This window comes from Lemur catta, chromosome 1 (assembly GCF_020740605.2).
Source record: "Lemur catta isolate mLemCat1 chromosome 1, mLemCat1.pri, whole genome shotgun sequence".
NCBI classification, from domain to species: Eukaryota; Metazoa; Chordata; class Mammalia; order Primates; family Lemuridae; genus Lemur; species Lemur catta.
Window position 1 is genome coordinate 219,615,586 of NC_059128.1, and position 14,464 is coordinate 219,630,049.

Sequence of the window (14,464 nt, forward strand, 5' to 3'; positions counted from 1 at the left end):
TGTGTTGCCAGCATTAAATGCGTTGACTTACTATATTTTTGATTTATGACGGGTTTATCTGGAGGTGACCCCAGGCATGGTAAGTGAGGAGCACCTGCACATATAGGGTTCAGTACCATCTGTGTTTTCAGACATCCATTGGGGGTCTTGGAACATATCTGTCCAGGATAAGAGGGGGACTACTGTATTTTTTTGTGTGTGTGTATGTGCGTGCGTGTATATTTTTAAAAAAACAGAAGAAGTTCATATGTCATTGAAAATATAAAAGGGAGAAATATAAGAAAAGGAGTAGACTTTTAAAAATTTATCTAGATATGACATTTTAATTTTTAATCAGCTTTATTGATATATAATTAAAATTCAATAAAATTCACAGATTTTAAGCACAAAGTTTGATGAGTTTTGTCAATACATATAGTTTTGTATTCCCCACCAGAATATAGATAAGGAACATTTCCATCACCTCAAAAAGTTCCCTTATGCCCCTATATTAATCCTCTCTTTCTGAGCGCCTGGCATCCACTGCTCTGCTTTCTGTTACTAGTTTTGCCCTTTCTAGAATGTCACATAAATTGAATCTACAGTGAGTAGCCTTTTGTTTTTGACTTCTTTCACTAAACATAATGTTTTTGAGATTCATCCATGTCGTTATATGTATCAGCAATTTATTCATTTTTTTATTGCTTACTAGTAGCACCCAATTATATGAATATAACACAGTTTATTCACCTATTGATGAACATTGAGTTATTATTAATTTTTTATTTTTTTTTGAGACAGGGTCTTGCTCTGTCACCCAGGCTGGAGTGCCATGGTGTCATCATACCTTGCTGCAACCTCAAACTCCTGGGCTCAAGCGATCCTCCTGCCTCAGCTGGGACTACAGGCGTGCAACACCATGCCTGGCTAATTTTTCTATTTTTTGTGGAGACAGTGTCTTGCTCTTGCTCGGGCTGGTCTCAAACTCCTGGCCTTAAGCAATCCTCTCCCTTTGGCCTCCCAGAGTGCTAGGATTACAGGCATGAGCCAGTGCACCTGGCCTGTTTCTTTAGTGTAGTAAAATATATAATGTAAAATATGTAATTAACCATTTTAAAGTGTAGAATTTGGTGGCATTAATTATATTTCCAATGCTGTGCAACTATCACCATTATCTATTTCCAAAATTTTTCATCACTCCAAACAGAAACTCTGCAATTGCTAAATAACTCCCCATTCTCCCCTTCCCCCCAGTCCCTTGTAACCTCTAATCTACTTTCTATCTCCATACATTTGCCTATTCTGAATATTTCATATGAATGGAATCATACAATATTTGTCCTTTAGTGGCTGGCTTATTCCATTTAGTGTAATGTTTTCAAGTTTCATAAGTGTTGTAGCATGTATCAGAGCTTTCTTTTCTTTTTATGGCTGAATGATATTCCATTGTATATATATACATTTTTTAATTTCTCCACACATCTGTTGATGGACATTACAGTTGTTTTCACATTTTTAAGTTATTATGAATAAATATATGGAAATGATGTTAGACAAAAAGCAAATTTGAGCGATTTTCTTTTTTTTTTTTCTTTTTTATTACATCGAGTGATTTTCTTATTTGAGTTCAAAATGGGTTGGGAAGCAGCAGAGACAACTTGCAACATCAGCAATGCATTGGGCCCAGGAACTGCTAATGAACATACAGTGCAGTGGTGGTTCAAGGAGTTTTGCAAAGGAGACGAGAGCCTTGAAGATGAGGAGCACTGTGGCCAGCCATCAGAAGTTGACAACGACCAATTGAGAGAAATCATCGAAGCTGATCCTCTTACAATTACATGAGAAGCTGCTGAAGAACTCAAGGCCCACCATTCTATGGTTGTTCGGCATTTGAAGCAAATTGAAAAGGTGAAAAAGGCCGGGCGCGGTGGCTCACGCCTGTAATCCTAGCACTCTGGGAGGCCGAGGCGGGTGGATTGCTCAAGGTCAGGAGTTCGAGACCAGCCTGAGCAAGAGTGAGACCCTGTCTCTACTAAAAAATAGAAAGAAATTATCTGGCCAACTAAAAATATATATAGAAAAAATTAGCTGGGCATGGTGGCGCATGCCTGTAGTCCCAGCTACTTGGGAGGCTGAGGCAGTAGGATCGCTTAAGCCCAGGAGTTTGAGGTTGTTGTGAGCTAGGCTGACGCCACGGCACTCACTCTAGCCCAGGCAACAGAGTGAGACTGTGTCTCAAAAAAAAAAAAAAAAAAAAGGTGAAAAAGCTCGGTAAGTGGGTGCCTCATGAGCTGATCGAAAATCAAAAAAATCGTCATTTTGAAGTGTCCTCTTCTCTTGTACGCAACAACGACAAACCATTTCTTGATGGGATTGTGACACATGATGAAAAGTAGATTATATATGACAACCTGCAACGACCAGCTCAGTGGTTGGACTGGGAAGCTCCAAAGCACTTCCGAAAGCCAGAGTTACACCAAAAAAAAGATCATGGGCACTGTTTGGTGGTCTGCTGCTGGTCTGATCCACTACAGCTTTCTGAATCCTGGTGAAACCATTACATCTGAGAGGTATGCTCAGCAGTTGGAAGAGATGCACCAAAACCTGCAACCCCTGCAGCCAGCATTGGTCAACAGAAAGGGCCCAATTCTTCTCCATGACAGTGCTCGACCATACATCGCACAACCAACACTTCAAAAGTTCAACACATTGGGCTACGAAGTCTTGCCTCATCCACCGTAGTCACCTGACCTCTCACCAACTGACTACCATTTCTTCAAGCATCTCGACAACTTTTTGCAGGGAAAATGCTTCCACAACCAGCAGGATGCAGAAAATGCTTTCCAAGAGTTCATGGAATCCCGAAGCATGGATTTTTACACTATAGGAATAAACACTCTTATTTCTTCTTGGCAAAAATGTTTTGATTGTATTGGTTCCTATTTTGATTAATAAAGATATGTTTGAGCCTAGTTATGATCTGAAATTCATGGCCCCAAACTGCAATTACTTTTGCACCAACCTAATAGAATTACTGGATTATTTATTTGGTCAGTGAATGTTTAGCTTTCCAAGAAATTGCCAAGTTACTTTCCAAAGTGGCTGTACCATCTGCATTCTCATCAGCAGTGTGTGAGAGTTCCAGTTGTTCCACATCTTTGTCAACACTTGGTATAGTCCAACTTTTAAGTTGTAACAATTTCAGTAGGTGGGCAGTAGTATCTCATTCTGGTTTTAATTTGTATTTTTCTGTTAATGATGTTGAGCATCTTTTCCTGTTCTTGTCACCCATATATCTTCTTTTGTGAGATGAAACAAGCATCTGTTCAAGTCTTTTTTTCCCTATCTTTAATCCAATTGTTTGTCTTCTTATGATAGTGTTTGAAGAGTTCTTTTTTTTAAATTTTTGTTTCTGAAGCAAGAAGAGTTCTTTCTTATAGTTTAGAGACAAGTCCTTTGTCAGATATGAATGTATCCACATCCACATACATATCATAAAATATGTATTATATTTTCTACCAGTCTGTGGTTTCATTTTCTTAATGGTGTCTTTCGAAAAGCACATTTAAAATTTTTAAGTAGTCCAAATTATCACTTTTTATGCATTGTACGTTTTATGTTTTATCTAAGAAACCTTTGTCTAAACCAAGGTCCCAAGTGATTTTCTTTTCTTTTCTTTTCTTTTTGACAAAGAGTCTTGTTCTGACACCTGGGCTAGAGTGCCGTGGCGTCAGCCTAGCTCACAGCAACCTCAAGCTCCTGGGTTCAAGCGATCCTCCTGCTTCAGCCTCCTGGGTAACTGGGACTACAGGCGTGCACCACCGCACCCAGCTAAGTTTTCTATGTTTAGTAGAGACAGGGTCTCTCTCTTGCTCAGGCTGGTCTTGAGCTTCTGCCCTCAAGCGATCCTCCCTCCTCGGCCTCCCAGAGTGCTAGGATTACAGGTGTGAGCCACTGCGCCTGGCCATGAAGATACTTTTAAAAATTTGCTTTTCTTTACTGGATAGAAATAATCACTGGCTGTTAGAGGCACAAGCAAAATATGGGATGTGCAATGCGTGTGTGAGAGTTGGCAGAAAATGAAGCAATTAAATCCTATACATTGGGGAAGACTTATAAGGGGCAGAGTTTTTAAGCAAGTTCCTTGGCTCATCTCGATCTCACCCTGGGAGGTAACATTTTCTGTAGTCTGTTTCCCCCATCCACCATATGCTACTACAGCCTCCTTATCCCAAGCTTCCGGCAGCAGAGCTGCTGTGACTCTTTTTCCATCTGTTCCAGGATGCTGTTCTCTCCCTGTATGTTGGCATGCTCACAGACTTGCTCCCGCATCCTGGGGCTGAGCCTTGGGACTTCAGCCCTGTTTGCTGCTATGGCCAACGTGGCACTCCTCTTTCCTAATTGGGATGTGACTTTCCTGTTGAGGGGCCTCATTGGCAGACATGCCATGCTGGGCTCTGGGCTCTGGGGAGGAGGCCTTATGGTAAGTGTCTGGGGTTCCCTGGGTGTGAACTCCCAAAGTGTCCCCCAGGAGTGGAGCAGGGAGGCGGTGGGGGAAGGGTGTTTCGATCCTTTGCAAAAAAGCTTATTCTAACAAAGTGGTCTTGGGTCTATAGAAGCTCCAAGGGATAGGAAGACTGGTCAGTGGTTTCTGGATTTTAGCTTGGGACTCGGCAGTCCAGGTGTGAATGTTAGCATCCAGAGTCAGATCAAACTAGTCATCCAATATTGGGTCCCAATAGTCAAAGCCAATAGGACAACTGAGCTCATGTGAGGTGCCCAACAACTCTCTTTCAACAGCCATGGGCAGCAGCTAGAGACAGGTAGAAAAGTAAATGACCAAGTCGATTCCCAACATTCCTCTCCGCCCCAGGTACTCACTGCAGCTACCCTCATTTCCTTGATGGGCTGGAGATACGGCTGCTTCAATAAGAGTGGGCCCTGTCGAAGTGTAAGTACCAGATTCCACTCTTCTAACACCTAGAATGTCCCCACATCCTATTACTCTAGAGGCAGAGTGGTCAGCAGACAATTTCGGTCTTGGGGCTTGAAGTCAGGCCCTGACTGTTACCCCTTAAAGACTCTAAAGCTCTTTGATAAGTTGTTTAACTATTCCAGCTTCAGGTTCTCATCTGTAAAATGGGTGATCAAGTCAAGAGAGTAAGTGCTTAGTGGACCATAGATGTCTATACAAATTTCAGGAAGTATGATTTTTTTTTTTAGCCTATTGAATGATAGGGACATGAGTTATGCACATTGTAATCGTGTGTTACTGATAGAAAATTTCCTGGCTATTTTAATTAATATTCTCTTACAACCAGAAGTTTTCCCAGAGATCATCTAATTGCTATATTCTAATCTAACCCCTCTGTTTTAGATAATGAAACTGAGGCCCAGAATAAATTTGTACTTTATTATAGCAGCATCTGTATAAATTTGAAATATCTCAGTGAGAGTGTGTGTGTGTGTGTTTATGATATATTGCTTATTCAGTCTCAGGTATGAATGTGACCTCCTTACTACTCCACAGCCTGCTCTGGTATCTGCAGCCCACATATGGGGAACCCCACTAACTCACAGTTATATGTTAAAGAATTAAATCTAAACACCCACACATTTCATTCACTATCTGTCGTCAGTCACGTCCGGTTTTCCCCTAGGTGAGTGGTTTCTTAAACTTAAGTGTGCATCAGAACCACCTGGAGGGCTTGCTTAAAACACAGAGAACCACCCGGAGGGCTTGCTTAAAACACAGATCGCTGGGTTCCATTCCCAGAGTTTCCAATTCAAGAGGTCTGGGTTGGAGCAGGAAAATTTGCATTTCTAATGAGTTCTCAGGTGATGTGATGTGATCTTCTCCAGGGACATTTTGAGAACTACTGCCCTAGGCTTACATCAACTAATTCATCTTGAATCTTTTCCCTTAGAGACAAAACTTGCTATGCATCTTTCTCTGATCCCTCCTAAGCTCCAAACCAACTTGACATCAGTGGGAAAATGACTCTATGACTATGGAAAAATTCTGTGTGTTTTATTCAAAATTTTAAAATATGTATTCTTTGGCGGGGGGGGGGGGGGGGGGGGGGGGCTAGGACCCTAAGAAGCCTATATGGAAGCAGGGTAAAAACCTGCCAAGGAAAGAAATCCACTGCTATCTCTTGGGAGGGAAGTGAGTAGAGCACAGACTAATAGACTAATAACCAAAGGAATTCTTTTTTTTTTTTAAAGACAGAGTCTCACTCTGTTGCCGGGGCTAGAGTGCCAGGCAGGGCGTTAGCCCAGCTCACAGCAACCTCAAACTCCTGGGCTCAAGCAATCTTCCTGCCTCAGCCTCCTGAGTAGCCGGGACTACAGGTGTGAGCCATCACGCCAGGCTAATTTTTTGTTTCTATTTTTAGTTGTCTGGCTAATTTTTTTCTATTTTTAGTAGAGATGGGGTCTCGCTCTTGCTCAGGCTGGTCTCGAACTCCTGAGCTCAAGCAATCCTTCTGCCTCAGCCCTCCAAGTAGCTGGGACTACAGGCATGTGCCACCATGCCCGGCTAATTTTTTCTATATATATTTTTAGTTGTCCAGATCATTTCTTTCCATTTTTAGTAGAGACGGGGTCTCGCTCTTGCTCAGGCTGGTATCGAATTCCCGACCTTGAGCGATCCTCCCACCTTGGCCTCCCAGAGTGGTAGGATTACAGGCGTGAGCCACCGGGCCCAGCCCAAAGGGCCTCTTGATTGGAAAAATAAAATGACAGAACTGGAGTCATTTCAGAGTTTAACTGCAATCTCTCTGTTTCTCTCCCTTCCTTCCCTCGCTTCTTTCCTTCTTGCCCCGCTCCCTTCCTTCCTTTTATGCTTGATTTGAGAAAGAGAGGAATCAGGGTTGGAAGCTTGGAACTTTTAAAAATACAGCTTTTTCTTAGAAGAGTCATAGGTAGGCATGCAATAACTAATCCTCCCCTTTAACTTAGAAGAGACTGAATGACTGTAGGCTGTGTGCAAAAGTTTTTGATGCCAACCTGCTAAGCAGCTCAGAAGAGCCTGCTGAGTCAGAGAGATCCAGGTCCAAGTGCCTGTGTTTCCCCTTCTTGGTCCTTTCTCTCCCACCCTTCCTGGCTCTACCTAGGAACCCCTCATCAGCCACCCTACCCTGGGTTATGCTTTAAAGGAAGTGCTGTGGATAGAATTATTCTGTGACAGGATGGGACAAAGCCTGGGCACCAGCGAAGTTAGACTTGTTCAGATTACCCCACAAGTCATCTAGCCATGACCTTGTCTCAGCTCTGTTTCTTCCCTCCCTCTGCAGGTGCTTACTGCTCTGTTGTCAAGTGGCCTGGCTTTGCTTGGAGGCTTGATTTGCTTTATCACTTCTGGGGTAGCTCTGAAAGATGGTCCTTTTTGCATGTTTGATGTCTCCTTCTTCAATCAGACGCAAGCTTGGACATACGGTTACCCATTCAAAGACCTACATAACAGGTAAATGGGTGGAGATTTGGATTTGCAGTCAAAAGAGAGAGAGAGAGAAGGAAGGAGAGAAAGAGGGAGAGAGGGAAGGAAGGAAGGAGAGACAGAGAGGTGCACACACAAATGGACTACAAACTTATAAACTCCTTTGGGTCACATATTCTAGCATCTTGCTCTTCTGATACTCAGAAAATTGCAAAGGCAGCAATAAGAGCCACCCTCACGGGACAGAGTCCAGTCCTGTGACTGTGCCAGGGGAGACCCCACCCTTCTACTGGGGTTTCCTGTTTGACTTTCCTTACTTATCCCCCAACCCCTGGTCTCCTTATTTTTTGGGGTAGGAACTATTTGTATGACCATTCACTCTGGAACTCCGTCTGCCTGGAGCCCTCTGAAGCTGTTGTTTGGCATGTGTCCTTCTTCTCCGTCCTTCTGTGCATCAGCCTTCTCCAACTTCTCCTGGTGGTCATTCATTTCATCAACAGCTTTCTGGGCCTTTTCTGCAGCCTCTGTGAGAAGTGATAGGTAATGCCCTTTTATGCATGGGTGTTTTTTCATCATAAGCTGTCTTAAATCTTTTCTTCTAGTAGTGGGTATGAACTGTACACAAACTTCCCTCTTAGTTTTCCCTGTAGTAATAACAAAATTCACTGTATGTAGGTTGAATGATATAATGCTTTTTTTTTTTTTTTTTTTTGAGACAGAGTCTTGCTCTGTTGCCCGGGCTAGAGTGCCATGGCATCAACCTAGCTCACAGCAACCTCAAACTCTTGGGCCCAAGTGCTCCTCCTCCCTCAGCCTCCTCAGAAGCTGGGACTACAGGCACATATCACCACACCCAGCTAATTTTTTCTATTTTTAGTGGCGTGGCTAATTTTTTTTTCTATTTTTCAGTAGAGACAGGGTCTCACTCTTGCTCAGGCTGGTCTCGAACTCCTGACCTCAAGAGATCCTCCTGTCTTGGCCTCCCAGAGTGGTAGGATTACAGGCGTGAGCCACCGCGCCTGGCCTGAATGATATAATGCACTTTAAATCACACTGTTACCTTCAAGGTGAAATATTAATACAAGGAATAATTAGGGCCAGGCATGGTGGCTCATGCCTATAATCCTAGCACTTGGGAGACTGAGGCAGGTGGATTGCTTGAGGCTAGGAGTTCGAGACCAGCCTGGGCAATACAGCAAGACCCTGTCTCAAAAACAAAAAAATTAGCCAGGCTTGGTGGCATGCACCTGTAGTCCCAGCTACTGGGGACCCTGGGGAATGTGGATCGCTTGTGCCCAGGAGTTCAAAGTTTGAGGCTGCAAGGAGCCATGATTTGGCCACTGCACTCTAGTCTGAGCAACAGAGGAAGACTCTGTCTCTAAAAAAAAAAAAAAAAAAAAACCAAAAACAAAATAAACAAAAAAAACCAACCAAGTGATTTTAATTGTATAAAAACTTATTGTCCATAAAACATCCTCCAGCCATGATCTCATTTCAGCCTCTACAACCCCATTAAATTGGCCACATGTTACAGATACAGAACTTGAGGCTCCCAGAGGATAAAAGACATGCTACCCAAAAGCATATAGCTAGGTTAAGTCAGCACCTGACCCCCATCTTCTAAATTCAAGTTCACCAGTTGTTATGGACTGAATTGTGTTTCTCCAAAATCCATAGATTGAAGCCCTAACCCCCAAAGTTACTGTATTTGGCCTTTAGGGAGGTAATTAAGGTTAAATAAGGTCATAGGGGTGGGGCCCTAATTGGATAGGACTGGTCTAGTGTGCTTATAAAAAGAGAAAGGAGATACCAGATCTCTTTCTTTGCATGAGCTCAAAGAAAAAGGCCACGTGAGGACACAGCAAGAAGAAGCCACCTGTAAGCCAAGGGGAGAGGCCTCAGGAGAAAGCAAACCTGCTGGCACTTTGATCATGGACTTCCAGCCTCCAGAACTGTGAGAAATAAATTTCTGTTGTTTAATAAGTCACCCAGTCTGTGGTATTCTGTTATGGCAGCCCTAGCAGACTAAAACACCCACGTTCTTATCATTAGTGTTCAGTAGAGTTCAATGCACAGTATATATTGAGTCCCCACTATGCGCCTTGCACTGCTGCCATACATGCTGCTGATCCAAAGATGACCAAGACATGGTCCTTGCCCTTGGACGCTGTCCTGCCCTTGAAGAGTTCATGGTCAGGTTAGGGAAAAAAACACATCTAGCAATGATTTGAGAGTCATATGGTAAGGGCCATGTTAGAGCTTGACACAGATGCAACAAGTACTGGGAGGAACAACAAACGTCCCAGGAGAGGACCTGCGGGAGAGCAAGGAGGGCCTCAGTTGGGCCTGACCTGATTCTTTACAGAGTTAGTCCAGCGAAGGTGGGGGGGGGGTAGGTCAGGGGAAGGGTTTCCCAGCAGAGGGAACAGCATGCTCAAAGCAGAGACAGAGGCTGGTGAGGTGAACTGTGATGCCACAGCTGCTTCTAACTTGTAACCTGGAAAGCAGAGGCCCCCTGCCCTCCCACTTTAGGATCTTTGGTCAGGGTATGGTGCTGGGTGGCAAGAAGAGTCAGAGTGGGATGAAGGAGATGCTGGTGGGAAAGTGTGATGTGACGGGCAGGAAGAGGATGAGGCAGGCAGAAGGAAGCAGCCCGGGAAGAACCAGGAAGATGGGTACTGGCAGGAGAAGAGGTAGTGGGAAGGTCCAAGAAAAGAGTTAGAGAACCCAGGCTCTGTTACCACAGAGTGGACAAAACCAGAAAGGGAATGTGGGGGGCCCAGGTGCTGCTGTACCCTTCCTCAGTCCCTTGGATCCTAGCTCCATCCCAGCACTGGTTCTGGTCAGTGAGGAGCTGCTGAGGCACCTCCGGAAGCCTCCAGAACACAGCAGTCTCTCTGTTCTTAGGGCTTAGGGTCAGGTCCCCTCAAATAGCACTTCACCCTTTCCTCTCCAGAACTGCTGGTCCAATGGGCCTGCCCAGGGTGGGGAAAGTAGACAAACAGAGCTGTCAGGGACAGAATGAGGCACAGCCTTCTGAGTAGGCAGGGAGTCCCAAAGTCCAGACACCACACTGTATTCTTACATACAGTGTCCAAGAAGCACTGCCTGTGTTTGTCTTGCATTTCCCTGTTGGCTGATTTAGTTTCAGGGTCACGGCTAGGATGTGCCTGACATAAAGAAGCTTCTCCTGCAGGGGAAAGGTACTGAAACCTACACACAATTAATGGAGAATTTAAAGATAATTTGTATCTAGTTTTGGACATGCTAGGCAGGTGCGTACAGGTGCATGCACACTCACACACACACCAAGTCTACAAGCCCCATCCTGGCTCAGCCCTACTTTGATGAGTTAGCAAGACCCCAGGATGAGAGAGGTCAGTCCCCCACAGTAAGAAAATTCACAGTGGATAGTTAACTCTTTCTTGTTTCCATCCTTTCAGGAACCTCACACTTATGTTACTGTACAACCTGACAGGGCTTCAAAGAATGTCTCCAACTGCTGCCTCAGCTGGGCTGATTGTTCTTCCATTCCCGCACATGTGCGGTGGATCCTCCTACAGTTGGCTGCTGACATTCCTAGATCTCAAAGTGCACAAGGTTAAAAATGGAAGTTTGGGGGTAAAGTCTGACAGAGCCTTCTCCAACTCTGAAGTGCAATCCCACTGGGTGAAGGTGCAATGTCTCTGACTCCTAGAGATGCTCTTATCTGCTGGAACAGCTCACTTATCTTCTCTCTTCACAATTCAGTTTAGGGTCCTGGAAGTCAGGGAAAGGGAGAAACACCTATGAGAGGCAGTGGGGAGAGCAGAGGAGAGAAAATTTGGCATCCATTCTACCATGGGCTCTGTGGCCCTTGATACCGGGCTGCTAGCTGCCCTCTGTGAGAGTCTGGAGGGCACCCACATCCCCTTCCTCTACCTACATTCCAGGACCACCTTCCACTCAGAATAAGCTTTCACACTGGTTTTTTTTTTTTTTTTTTTTCCCCTCTCCAACAAAAGCTACATCTGGCTCCTGGCCTGGCTTCCAACCAGTGTGTTGGGTAGCGGCTTATGCTAATTTGCTCATCAGGATGGTGTTAAGCAAAGATTTTATGAAGAAGAAAATCTATTCGGTTGGTCCAAAAGTAACTGCGGTTTTGGCATTGTTGACATTTGCCATTTGATACTGAAATACATTCTTAAATAAATGTGGTTATGTTATACATTATTTTAATGCACCTTTCTCACTTCGTTTTTTTTTTTTTTTGCTAATGACTAATTACTTGCTGTTTATTTTATATTTATTTTAGACTATGAAAATGATGTTAGACACAAAGCAAATTTGAGCGATTTTCTTATTTGAGTTCAAAATGGGTTGGAAAGCAGCAGAGACAACTTGCAACATCAACAATGCCAATGAACGTACAGTGCTGTGGTGGTTCAAGAGGTTCTGCAAAGGAGACCAGAGCCTTGAAGATGAGGAGCACAGTGGTCAGCCACTGGAAGTTGACAACGACCAGTTGAGAGCTATTATTGAAGCCGATCCTCTTACAACTATGTGACAAGTTGCTGAAGAAGTCAACCTTGACCATTCTATGGTTGTTCGGCATTTGAAGCAAATTGGGGAGGTAAAAAAGCTTGATAAGTGGGTGCTTCATAAGCTGACCGAAAATCAAAAAAATCGTCATTTTGAAGTGTCATCTTCTCTTATTGTACGCAACAACAACGAACCATTTCTCAATTGGATTGTGACATGTGATGAAAAGTGGATTTTATATGACAACCAGCGATGACAAGCTCAGTGGTTGGAATGAGAAGTTCCAAAGCACTTCCGAAAGCCAGAGTTGACCAAGAAAAGGTCATGGTCACTGTTTCCTGGTCTGCTGCTGGTCTGATCCACTACAGCTTTCTGAATCCTGGTGAAACCACTACATTTGAGAAGCATGCTCAGCAAATGGAAGAGATGCACCAAAGACTGCAACCCCTACAGCCAGCATTGGTCAACAGAAAGGGCCCAATTCTTCTCCATGACGATGCCCAACCACACATTGCACAACCAACACCTCAAAAGTTCAACAAATTGGGCTACGAAGTCTTGCCTCATCCACCATATTCACCTGACCTCTCGCCAACCGACTACCACTTCTTCAAGCATCTGGACAACTTTTTGCAAGGAAAATGCTTCCACAACCAGCAGGATGCAGAAAATGCTTTCCAAGAGTTTGTCGAATCCCGAATCATGGATTTTTACACTACAGGAATAAACAAGCTTATTTCTTGTTGGCAAAAATGTGTTGATTGTATTGGTTCCTATTTTGATTAATAAAGATGTGTGTGAGCCTAGTTATAATGATTTAAAATTCACAGTCTGAAACTGCAATTACTTTTGCACCAACCCAATATCTCTTACTTTGTGTGTACATTCTTGAATATCATCCTAGAATGAAGAGGCTGTATTATTGTTCATAATCCTGCTTACAGAAAGGGAAACCCATCTTCAGAACAGGTGTCCTTCAGTTTGGTGTTTGGAGCTTAGGTGTTTGAAGGGCATTTCTTGCAGACATAAAGTCCAGCAATGTGGTTCAGGAGACTGAGATATGACAACCCATTGCAACACATGATCCTTTTACTAAGAAACAACTGGGACAATCGGAGAGCTCTGAGTGGATCTGAAGATTAGATAGTAGTAATACATCAATGTTAATTTCCTGATTTTGATGGTTGTATTCTTTTTTTTTTTTTTTTTAGTGAGATGGGGTCTCACTATCTTGTCCAGGCTGATCTTGAACTCCTGGCTTCAAGCAATACTCTTGTGTCAGCCTCCCAAAGTGCTAGGATTACAGGCATGAGCCACTGTAACTTGACTGGTTGTAGTCTTTTAAAGTAGGAGAATGTCCTTGTTTTCAGGAAATACATGAAAGCATCGGGCTGATGGGCTTAGCAATATATTGTTGGCTCTCTATATCCGAGGGTTCCACACATGCAAATTCAACCAACTGAGGATCAAAAATATTTGGGAAAAAAACAATAAAAAACAATACAAATTTTAAAAATACAGTATAACAAATATTTGCATAGCATTTACATGGTATTAGGTATAAGTAATCTGGAGATGATTTAAAATATACAGGAAGATGTGCATAGGTTATATGCAAATACTACACCATTTTATATCAGGGACGTGAGCATCCTCAGATTTTGGTAACTGCAGAGGTGGGGTTGGAGGTGGTCCTGGAACCAATCCCCTGAGGATACTGAGGGAGAACTATACTCCTAAATGGTTTAGAAAAACAACTTCTTTGTACTATACTTGAAACTTTTCTGTAAGCTTGAGATTGTTTCAAATTTTTAAATTTTTTTGGGGAAAAAAGCAGGCCCTGTTCTCAGGAAAATTGCAGGGGTAAAGAACTATTAAAAATCACAGTTTTTGCTAAAGTATTTTAACTCTGTTTCATGGGTAAATACCTTCAAGTGATTGTATAACTTAAATATATAATTCAGTGCCTCCCTCTGTTTCTGTATCACCCCCTACTACTCTGTTATAGCATGTGGCACTTTATTTAGGAATGATTGGTTTAGTCCACTGTGCCCACCCAAATCTGTTCATTCTTTAGGGCAAGGCCTGGGTTTTATGCATTTTTGTATCTCTAGCCCCTACCAAAGAAGGCATAATAAAATATTTGTTGAATCAAATTACACATAGAATCTTCTGTGCTTCTCGCTGGACTGCAGTGGATAGGATAAGAGAAACGTAGTTGAAGAAATCATAAAAGGTGAGGGGAAAGTCTGCTTCCTAGGGGTTTAATTTCTTGTGGTGAAACAGCATGTTGAAAAGAACACTGTCTGTCCCTAAGAAACGTTGGACTTCTGTCCTAGGTGGAGTTCAGGTTAGTCTGTGGATGTGTGACCCCAGTTGGTGGCAGGGCCAGTGCTGCTGCCAAGGAGCAGCTAACAGGGGCATGGTGAGGCAGCACTGAGCTGGTGCAGGGTGTGCACCTGGGCCTATGGCTTCCACACAGACCTGTCTGGTGCCTAGTGCCAGGAGGAAGGCTCAGCAAAC

The 14,464-nt window shown here is 43.4% G+C and overlaps 2 protein-coding genes and 1 pseudogene across 2 annotated transcripts; all 3 read left to right on the forward strand.

Annotated features, from left to right (window-relative positions):
* The first annotated feature begins 2,258 nt into the window (after window positions 1-2,258).
* Window positions 2,259-2,931, forward strand: LOC123630441 (annotated as a pseudogene).
* Window positions 2,932-4,261: 1,330 nt separating this feature from the next.
* Window positions 4,262-9,278, forward strand: TM4SF19 (transmembrane 4 L six family member 19). The gene is made up of 5 exons (XM_045540038.1): window positions 4,262-4,462; window positions 4,853-4,930; window positions 7,278-7,447; window positions 7,777-7,960; window positions 9,253-9,278. Exons 1-4 carry the CDS (start codon window positions 4,262-4,264, stop codon window positions 7,955-7,957), a joined length of 630 nt encoding a protein of 209 aa, XP_045395994.1. The 3' UTR covers window positions 7,958-7,960; window positions 9,253-9,278.
* Window positions 9,279-12,081: 2,803 nt separating this feature from the next.
* LOC123630439 (histone-lysine N-methyltransferase SETMAR-like) lies at window positions 12,082-12,807 on the forward strand. The gene has a single exon (XM_045540039.1). It carries the CDS (start codon window positions 12,194-12,196, stop codon window positions 12,725-12,727), a length of 534 nt encoding a protein of 177 aa, XP_045395995.1. The 5' UTR covers window positions 12,082-12,193; the 3' UTR covers window positions 12,728-12,807.
* The last annotated feature ends 1,657 nt before the right edge of the window (window positions 12,808-14,464 follow it).

Coding starts and splice junctions, on each gene's coding strand:
- TM4SF19 (XM_045540038.1), top strand. CDS start 4,262: ATGCTGTTCTCTCCCTGTATGTTGGCATGCTCACAGACTTGCTCCCGC. Junction 4,463..4,852: donor TCTGGGGAGGAGGCCTTATG/GTAAGTGTCTGG, acceptor TCTCCGCCCCAG/GTACTCACTGCAGCTACCCT. Junction 4,931..7,277: donor AGAGTGGGCCCTGTCGAAGT/GTAAGTACCAGA, acceptor CTCCCTCTGCAG/GTGCTTACTGCTCTGTTGTC.
- LOC123630439 (XM_045540039.1), top strand. CDS start 12,194: ATGACAAGCTCAGTGGTTGGAATGAGAAGTTCCAAAGCACTTCCGAAA.